This window comes from Diadema setosum, chromosome 20 (genome assembly GCF_964275005.1).
Source record: "Diadema setosum chromosome 20, eeDiaSeto1, whole genome shotgun sequence".
Lineage (NCBI taxonomy): Eukaryota > Metazoa > Echinodermata > Echinoidea > Diadematoida > Diadematidae > Diadema > Diadema setosum.
Window position 1 is genome coordinate 11,349,950 of NC_092704.1, and position 10,658 is coordinate 11,360,607.

Genomic DNA, 10,658 nt, shown 5'->3' on the forward strand with positions numbered 1-10,658 from the left:
TCGATGCCGCGAGGGAAGAGATTCGATCGAAGTCGAGCGGCAGCTAAATTAAACATACACCCATCGTCAAACCTGCCTTAGCGGCCACCTGTCAATTTCATGACCGCCACCTGCAATATACGGTCACTGAAAAAAAAAAAATCTAACAACCCTGTCTAGACTGGCCACCTGTCAATAACGGCCACTTTTTTCGCTAATAAGATTGACTCTATTTCAAGTTTGATTTCACTTTCAATTTGAATTTATTTCTACAGCTTTTTTTTTTTCAAGAATACAATGTACAAATGATATTACAACAATAACACAGAGATTCTGGTAGAATAAGATTCTATGCGGAAAATCAGGTTATGCAAACATTAAATTCCATATGCAATTTTGATACTAGATTATGATCACTCTCACTGGGACAGGCCTCGCCTTGTCGGTAGATCGACCCGGTCTCTCCTCGCGTGACGACCCCCTATATTGCTGTTCAATTCTCTTACGACAGCGAATAGGCCTCTACAATCAAGGCATGTTCTAATTCGGTTTGATAACTTGGTGCATGCTGTTTGTTATTCCGAAGGTTCGTTATTTCGAAGGTTCGTTATTTCGAAGGTTCGTTATTTCGAAGGTTTGTTAATCCAAAACACACAAAGTCCCTATACCTAGAGGTTTGTTAATCCGAAAATGAAATTGGGTTCGCTATTCCGAAGGCTTGTTTATTCGAAAATGAGATAGGGCTCGTTATTCAGAAGGTTCGTTAACCTGAAGATGAAATAGGGTTCGTTATTCCGAAGGTTCGGTGATCCGACAATGAAATATGGTCCGTAAAGAACCTTCGGATTAACGAACCTTCGGAATAACGAATCTTCGGAATAAAAAACCTTCGGAATTACGAACCTTCGGACTAAAGAACCTTTGGAATAACGGACCTTCGGAATAACGAACTGTTACCGATAACTTATAGGCACTGGCAAAAAAAAACAAAAAACAAAAAACAAAAAACCGAAATGATAATATTTGAAAGTTTCATCATAACTGGAAGGAATAAAAGACAGCAATGTAATAGGACTCTATAATGCGAATCAGATGATGTGATGATTGCCTCACATGTCTCTGTTTGTCCCTCAGATATATTTTTACTTCATTTTCTTTTTCAAAGAGAAATTCAACTCGAAAATTACCATTAGCTATTCTATTGTCAATTTAAATAGTTATGGTCACTGCATCATTTTATCAAACCTCGTTATCAAAATGAATCTGAACATAATGCCACTTTATTTAAGGGTTTAGGGACCGGCATTTTTTTTTTCTTTTTCTCTCTTTCTTATGGCATCGTTTTGTTTAAGAAGCTGTACGCTTTTTATGTGCCCTTCTTTTCGGCCTGATTTCCTAGACTTCGGCTGGTTCTCCATGCTTGCCTCTTCTCTCCTTTTCACCTACTGCCTCACTCTCCTAAAGTCGCCGTACTATGGGATCACCAGTCTTCTTCGTCACCTCGCCGTGGCCGCTGTCTCGAGAATGAGGGGAAAGTCCCTGATGCGCGCATTGCGGAGGTCCTGGAAGAGGCCACGTGAATACCAGGAGCAAGTGCTGCTGAGAATCCTGGCAGCGAACGGCCGCACTTCCTACGGGAAGGATCACCGTCTTCACCAGATGACGTCCTCACTCGAGTTCCGACAGCAGCATCCGTTGACGACCTACGAGCACTATCGCCCCTACGTCGAGCGGGCCATGGAAGGCGAGAAGAACGTCATCACGGGGCAAGAGCCGGCGAGCTTCTGCAAGACCTCCGGGACGACCGGTTCGTCAAAGTTCTATCCTTACCGTGACCGCCTCGCTAACGTGTCAAACTTGTGGTCTAAAGTGGACGAGGTGGTCTACCGTAACTTCCCGAAATTCGGTCTGGTTCAGAAACACTTTCTCCACCTCACCGCCCCGACGGTCTCCAAGGCAAAGTGCGGGACTGAGTTGGTGTCGATGCTGACACTTTCGCCCAAGGAAGAGTACAAGTTGGTGCGCTATACCACGCCACCTGCTGGCTACCGCATAAGCGCCCTCAAGGAGTCGCACTACATCCATCTCCTGTTCGCACTGCGGGAACCAAATCTTGGAGTGCTGAAGGTGATCTTCCTCCACTTCTTGGAGAGCATGATGCGACAGCTGGAGCACTTGTGGTGGGAAGACCTCGTCTACGACATCGAACACGGTAGCATCAACAAAGCTATGCAGCTCGACATCGCCGTCAGGACTGCACTCGTTGGTGAACTCGGAGGTGGTGACCCCGAGAGAGCGCGACAGTTGAGGGCGGAGTTTGAAAAGGGTTTTGTGGGAATCATTGCTCGGGTATGGCCTAATCTGAGAGCCATTATTTCCGCAGACTCCACAAAGGTGTGGCCGGAATTTAAACAAACATATGGAAAGGGTAAGCAAAAGGATTTTCATCCTTGATAATCCTCTGGGAAGGATTATTAACGTAATTATTTACATTCTTTCTCAAAATTATGATACTGGGTGTGTGTGTGGGTTTTTTTTTCCAGAACTATTCAGGAAGATGATGTAGAAGGCGTGACCCAACCTATTTTTCATGTTGGTTTGGCCTGAATAGAGAGAATAGAGTTATTTTGTTCAGTGACTTTTAAAGCATGCTCAAGAATTATATTGGATATAATATACAAATAACAGATATATAATCCAATTTGTTATTTTGAAGGATTCTTTTTATCTGCATGACTTCCGACAGACAGTAGGCCTATATCATACTATTAATAATTACCTTGTTTCCCCAAATTGACAACTAGTAAGTGAAAAGGCAAACCATGTATATTCATAATGATTAATCGTAGAATTCTGAAGTTTAAAGATGAGATACAGTTTTAGCATCAAAGACGTATCAAAGCAGTGCAGTGCATTCGGCAAAAAAAAAAAAAAAAAGGATTGTGCTTGAGAAGGATCAAGAGGCCGGGAAAGTTACCTCCTCCTTCTTCTTCTTCTTCTTCTTCTTCTTCTTTTCGGGTTTTTTCTTGTACAGTATTTTGCTTTTTGTTTTATGAATTCCTTTTTTTTCTTTTCATTAATCGGAAGGATTTTTTTTTTTTTTTAGGACGAACAATTTTATTGTCAGAGATGAAGTTTCTGTTTATTGGATATCACGAGGACACAAACGAACAAACACACAAACTCGTTTTTCAAAGCCCCGAGACCTATAAATGCCTCTGACGCACAAGGACAGCAACAACAACAACAACAACAACAACGACGACGACGACGACGACAACAACAACAACAATAAAAAATGACCTCCTCACTCAAGGCTAAATAAATCCTTTCGGTCTTTCTCTGTTTGCAGGCATTTCATTTCTTCCATTTGCCTACGGCGCCACGGAGGCATTCATGGCATTGGCGTGCTGGCCGCTGGAAGAGCGTCGAGGATACACCTTCCTCACCAGCGAGATCTTTTTCGAGTTTATTAAGCTGCAGGATGTGTAAGTGCAGGCACTATTACAGTTACCGCGGAGTTACATTAGCACGGGGTTGGCATGACGACTGTGATTAAAATTGCGACAATGCAAGCTGTGCATAAAAATTTGTGTTATTTGTAAGCATTGAATAAAACAAGTAAAAAGAACATAATGTTCCAACAGCAGTTCCAACAATTTGATGCTGCAACAATGGTCGTGAATTATTGGCAGCATCGATTAATATTTCCTTCTTTCGTATTTATAGGGTCCTACCATATATATGAAGAATAAACTGACTGCAACTCGCAGAACTGCGCCTATTATATCTATTATGAACTTGTCATGCATGTTTAATTTGTTGCATTTTTCTTCCTTCACCTTCTTTTCTCTGCGTCTTCCTAGTGATCAGTGTCAGCCCAAAACATACCTGGTCGACGAGCTGGCTATCGGGGAAAAGTATGAAGTCGTGATCACCCAGTTTGACGGCCTCTATCGATACAGACTCGGCGACATCATCCACATCGTCGATTACCATGACAACTGTCCGATGATGGAATTTTTATACCGGTTAGAATCATCTTCATTTTTCGCGCGTAAATTGGGATATCTTAAAACAATTAAAAAAAAAAAAAAAAAAAAAAAAAAAAAAAAAAACTTGACAGGGGCGGATCTAGGAATTCCGTAAAGAGGGGACGCCTTTACAAAATTAAAGGGGGCCAACGCACCCTACCCCAAATTTTTCTTTTTATTTCTTTTGTTTTAACAAAAAATAAAGGGGGGCGCCCGGTGCACTCCCGCCTGGATCCGCCATTGCTTAATGTGTGATTAGTGATATCTTTCTCAGTAAACTCATCTATGCGTGTTGTGTCAAAATTTATTCATTTTTTTTTTTATCTCTCAGAGTAATGTGCCACCCAATCCGTATAATCAGCAAGTAGCAATTTGCTAAAATATAAATGGTCAATAATGAGCCGGTCTGCCGGTACAAAGGCTTACACCGAGTGCAAAATCTTGTTCTATTGCACGACTATAAAGAGTAAAGACAATTCAAATTTGTATTATTAAAAAAAAAGATATGAAACGTCAGACGATTCCTGAATAAAAGTAATGACAACCAATGCATGTGGGTAACTCGTATTTGTTTTTAGGTCTTAGGATGTCCATCGCGAAAAAAAAAAAGTATTAAAACCACACGGTTGTAAACTAGATCACATTTTCCTACATAAGAGGCATGTTTAAACTCAATCCGTTGCTGCTTGAAGTGCAACTGTAGCCACGGATCACACTCATACTCGTCATCCAAATGCTACAACACCAATTCTCACACCCCCCCCCCCCCTTTTTTTATGATGGTGATATAAACATGACATTTTGACTGCATGGGTTTTGTAGCATTGGACTGATGATGAACGTCCGCTACGAAAAGATGGATCAGCGGATTATCACAGACTCTCTTCACACCGCCGTCGGCCGATGGACTGGGGTTAAGCTCATCGAGTTTGCCCTGGCGGAAAGCAAGCTGATTCCAAAGACTAGCCCGGGTGAGTTTTGCCCACACAGCAATTTCTCCATGTGATGTATACATGAAGATTTAGAGAATTTAGAGAATGCAAATTATGCGTCGAATACATCAGTGCAATGTGAGGAAAATGTAACAGTATTTCCTGACATGCATCGGTTGCTCATTATTTTCCACCAATAAAAAAATTCTCTTAACATTTACTTTACGTCATTCCATTATACCGTAACATCACGATCTGTTGTAGCCTTCCATTCTAACGATCATGGCAAATGGATTTAACACAGACATGAAATATCAATACTTATGAACGGACTGCAATGTCCTTTTTCTCTTCAAACTTCCCCAATGTATCCTACTAGTAATAATAGTATGTGTAGCATTCAGCATGTTGAGGTAAATTCCTCTTTGAACGCTCTCAGGCTGAAAAATCAGTCGTCTCGATTTAACTATAGACGTGAGTTAAAGTGGATGTGTAAAACTACAATCTATCACTCGTCAAAATACACATTAGAGGCTACAGTCGCTGTTTTCGTTAGGCCCCAGTATTTTGAGATAACCCTTATGCTGTATATGCTGTAGCACATAGAAGGGTACATAGGTCAACTGTCTCATACTTTTCTTGAAGTATAACTGTTCTGTTGGATCACTTATCAGCAGTCTCATCTGGTTCCAACAGAATAAGACATCGCCTATACAACGTCATGGAAAAAAGATCATCAAGGTCAAGAAGTTATCAAATACTTCAACCTATTGACCGATTCGGGTTCGTTGAGGGCAGCAGACATTTTATGGCACTGGGCGCAGCCATGAGCTCAAATTGCGGTGTCTCAGCCGACCCCCCCTGCTCTCCCCCACCCCCAGGGCAACATGTTTATCGCGCACTTGTAACAAAGGTTCGCGCATTTAGCAAGCATTCGCGCACTCAGTACGAGACGCCTATTGGCTAAAACAACCATGCATCAGTTTTTCATTCCGCGCGCGTGAGAGGGGTGGGGAGAGAGGAGGGGGGGGGGGGGTCGGCTGAGACACCGCAGTAATGGCGCTGCCCATGCCAAAAATACACATAGCGCGTCACAGAATCGGTCAATATATACGGACTCTAGTAGGTCTACATAACTATCATGTCTGTTTTGATATTGCTCCAGTCAGACTTTTGTAACTTAAACTTTATTGTTTTTATGATAATCAATCCAAATCACCATATTGCTGTCTTTTCGTTATAATACCTATAAAAGTATTGCACGGACCTTGGGAGCATGGGTACCGCTGCCGTCTGTTTCACCCCCTTCTTTAGAGCGATATAATGATTATAATGATTGACAATAACAATAATAATGGTAACAATGAAAAGAATAATAGGAATAGTAATATATATATATATATATATATATATATATACACACACACACACACACACACACATAATATATATATATATATATATATATATATATATATCTTGGAATTTTCCACGTGTTGGACTTCGAATGTTGTAATTATTAGAAGAAAGAGTCTAAAGTACGCCATGGATCCATGGCGTACTTTAGACTCTTTCTTATATATATATATATATATATATATATATATATATATATATATACATATATAAGCATCCTTGCAATATTGTTATGACTTATTGTTATTGTTTCCTTAGTATCAACACTTGAGAAAGAGCGATGAATGGCTCGAAAAATTGTGTGACGAAATAAACTGTTAGTGAATGCAGCATGAACTTGGTTTCACTTTTTTCTTTTGATGATATCATCACACCAACACGTGGACGACTTACTCAATATATTTATGAACACATACATATGCCTATATACATATTCCTACTGTGCCTTTACGGACAAAAAAAAAAGCAATAGGAAAAACGATGCTGTTATTATAGTGGATGTTGTAATGGGAACCCGGGGTACTGTCTGGCAAAACAAGGTTATCGTCACTGCATACTGTCTTTCAGTCATTTTATTGTAGGCTCATGCAGGCGCTCTTATATAGCGGTACCCTGACAGATAAGCGTCCGGGATACTGTGCGCTATATACAGTAGCTTACCACAATCTTTCCACACAATCCTTGATTCATCGAGATCCAAAATGAATACCGGTAATCAAAATTTTATATTCAGGTGGGGTTTTCTCAAAAAGAGAGAGGGAGAGAGAGAGAGAGAGAGAGAGAGGAAAAAAATAACTATGGAGTAAAACAACTCATGATTTAAGTGAGTGATTTAATCTCCTTTTCGTTGTCACTCAATGTGAGAGAAAAAACACAAATCGCGAGGATAGATAAACCTAGTATCGGCTGTGCCAACACGCCACCGTTGTTCTTTCCTGTGATCAAGGACAATATATGAATTCATCGCCGTGATATTCGAATATCAATTTAAAACGGCAATAATGTAATGTATAATGATTATGTTTATTATTTATAATATATGTATATATATATACATACATATATATATATATACATATGAAGAGTTTGTTTGCAAAAACCGATAAGTCCATTTTTGAAGATTTTGAAGTACGGTCTCTGTCATAAAGTACAAAATAATACCTTTTAAATGATATATTGGTCACTACATATAAAGGTACATTTTTGAAGTTATGGTCAAAAGAAGCAAAAATTTTCTTATTATTCTCTTTATTTTTCTTGACCTTTAATCGTAAATATCTCCATTTGGCAAATATGGACTTATCGGTTTTTGAAAACAAACTCTTCATATATATATATATATATATATATATATATATATACGTATATTAGAATACAAAACATAAAGAGATAACAACGAATAATCATGCATTTCATGTTTTCTTCGTTACGGTCTCTCAATACGATCCTATCTGATTCAGCTTACGAAAAGGACGAGCTGATGCCGTACTATCTGATCTTCGTGGAACTCAGACATGTGAATGAGATGAACGCGAACAAACCGAGGAGAACTTCCGAAGAGTTGACTATGGTATGACGTAATTATTATTGTTGACGTGATCATCTCTTCTAGAAATGAAATCACAAATAAAATCATCCCCTCACAAACGAAATGAAATGAAATGAAATGAAATCACAAACAAATCATCACCTCACAAATGAAATGAAATGATGATATGAAATGAAGTGAAGTGAAGTGAAGTGAAGTGTAGTGAAATTAAATGAAATGGAATGGAATAAAATGAAATTAAATGAAGAGAAATGAAATGAAGTGAAATGAAATAGAATGAAATGAAAGGAAAGGAAATGAAAGAATGAAAGGAAAAGAAAAGAAAGGAAATGAAGATTATAACATGACGTGAATTAGGTGAAATGGAATAAAATGAAATGACATAGAATTTAATTACGGAACAACAATATCGTTAACAATCCATGGCTCTCTTGTGACAAAATAATAACATGGCAACCATGCTTCTGACCTGTTCTGACCTGTATATACCATAACTTAAATGAAACATGGATGCATTTGATGATTCATAATGCTGTGCTACTGTCCAAGGTTACCTCAAAGTTCAAATAACATTAAAGATTACTTGAAAATTTGGTGATCAAGCTCCACTAAAAAATTTGCTTACCACAGAAGGAAATTTCCTCCACCTTAATGCACCTTCTTGTATCGGAAGGAGTATACTTTTGTTTTAGAAACTCACACTGAGCAGACTGCCGCTCGTCTTGAGTATCCAATTTACTTTCAATTTACCTCTGTGATATTCTTCCACACTAATCTTCTCCTTACGCCATTCTTCAATTTCATAGTATAATGTGTCTCAAACAAGATATTGTCCTAAGTGAGGAGGACACAAAATGGCAAAAATAATTTCTTAATGTTTGCATACTATATACAGATTGACGAGGAGTTTCGAGCGCGCAACGCCGACTACGACAGACTACGACGTGAGGACGCCATAGCGCGACCTCGGGTGCACATCGTGCGGCAGGGAACCTTTGAAGAGTTGAAGCACTACCTCATTGAACACACGAACGTCACCGCCAACCAGTACAAGGTGCCGAGGAAACTGCGCACCAAGGAAATGTTGCAGGTCATGCTCGATAATGTTGTGGTCCAATGAAGTTCCTTTGGCCCATAGAACATGAATATTCATTAGAGTCTGTTCGAGAATGTTACGGAATTATAAAAGTCAATGCCCACGGTGCGATCTTCGCCTATTATGTAACAATCTAAAAAGATCTTGCCTGCGCTGGAGCGATGTGTACCACTTGAGATGAACAATGGACAGGGTTGTTAGTTGACATTCATTTCTACGTCAATATCACTTTATAAGAAACATTTGCATTAAAAGAACGTGTGACGCTGTTGTGAGTGTGAGCGCATGTAGAAATGGCAATGAAGACAAGGATTACTCGTTATTCACATTATAATTGTACCAAAAGTGTTTGCAAAAGCACGAAAGGTAAAGGTGACAGAGAATTCAACAAAATGGCATTCATTCTGTTTCATTTTATTTCAATTTTATTTCAACACGGTAATACAAGACACTTGCTTAGCCAGTTTCGGCTGTTCTGCAAGTCCGTGCATATGCAATCCGAATAGTAGAAACACAGCAGAATAGATTCAGAGTATTAACAAAAAAGGAAATATATATAGTTGTGGAGAAAAAAAAAATGTGTGTGTGCAAAGCCTGGAGAGAATGACAAAACACTAACATAATAATATCACAAAAAAATAACAAATATTACTCATCTGATAACATGTCAAACTTTATAACTAGTTGGCCTAATTATTCGGAAAGTGAGTTTAAAAAAAAATGAATAATGTAAGACTACGCTGACAACTACGGCTGTTTTACACAGGACTTTAGATTATGTTGAAACTCATGATCTTTTATCTCATCTGGAATATCATTTCACTCTTCACTCCATTGTATTGTAAACTTCTGCGTTAAAATGGTAAATTACTTTAACATAGGCCTAACTCAAATTTTAACATGGAGCGTCTAAAAAGTAAATTAGATGTTTAATAGAAACAACTGATAAAGATTTCGGGGGCAGACTCCATAATATGAGCGATTATCGTTATCATGAGAGATAAAGGAATGAGACACTGTACCAAAATTAGCATCCGTTTATATCAATATGAATCTTATTTGGAACATCTCGGTAAGGTATTTACGAGAGATGGCCCTCACGAATAGTTTACAGTAGGCCCCATAACTTCATGATTGTATTTCATTGGTAATATGATAGAGTACAATGAAGAAAATTCTGAAGAAGTTTAAATTGAAACTGAAAATGAAAAAGCTTGCGTTATCCACTACCGAAGCATCCTCTTACATTATATGCTACTTCAGTACATCCCTGCTGGAAAGAACACAGTGTCCCACAGTGTGTTCACAGTGTGTCCACAACATGGACTATGTGAAAACGCTCGAATTTAACAGTGTGAAGATAATTTCACACTGTGGTGTGGTCTCTCACAGAGTGTTCACATACTAGTGCTCCGTTTCACACGTACTGCGAATGATGATCCACAATGTGTTCACAATGTTAAAACGTTCAAATTTAACAATGTGAAGAGATTTCACACTATGGGACACTGTGTTCTTTCCAACGGTGCAGAAATCATACTCCAAGGCGCAAATTATTTCAGTGTCTTAAATCATTGAATTAATAATGCTCATATCTATCACCATCAGAAGTTGTTAACTTTGGTTCTTTTGCCCAAACATATCTCATTGGT

General features: G+C 38.8%; 1 protein-coding gene across 1 annotated transcript; it reads left to right on the forward strand.

Moving 5' to 3' along the window:
- Positions 1-1,395: 1,395 nt before the first annotated feature.
- Positions 1,396-9,359, forward strand: LOC140243400 (GH3 domain-containing protein-like). The gene is made up of 6 exons (XM_072323081.1): positions 1,396-2,407; positions 3,332-3,467; positions 3,846-4,010; positions 4,836-4,984; positions 7,822-7,931; positions 8,806-9,359. Exons 1-6 carry the CDS (start codon positions 1,396-1,398, stop codon positions 9,028-9,030), a joined length of 1,797 nt encoding a protein of 598 aa, XP_072179182.1. The 3' UTR covers positions 9,031-9,359.
- The last annotated feature ends 1,299 nt before the right edge of the window (positions 9,360-10,658 follow it).

Bases quoted from the DNA above. Each gene is read 5' to 3' on its own strand.
- LOC140243400 (XM_072323081.1), top strand. From the start codon at position 1,396: ATGCTTGCCTCTTCTCTCCTTTTCACCTACTGCCTCACTCTCCTAAAG. The intron at 2,408-3,331 runs GTAAGCAAAAGG...CTCTGTTTGCAG, and splicing joins TAAACAAACATATGGAAAGG to GCATTTCATTTCTTCCATTT. The intron at 4,985-7,821 runs GTGAGTTTTGCC...TATCTGATTCAG, and splicing joins GATTCCAAAGACTAGCCCGG to CTTACGAAAAGGACGAGCTG.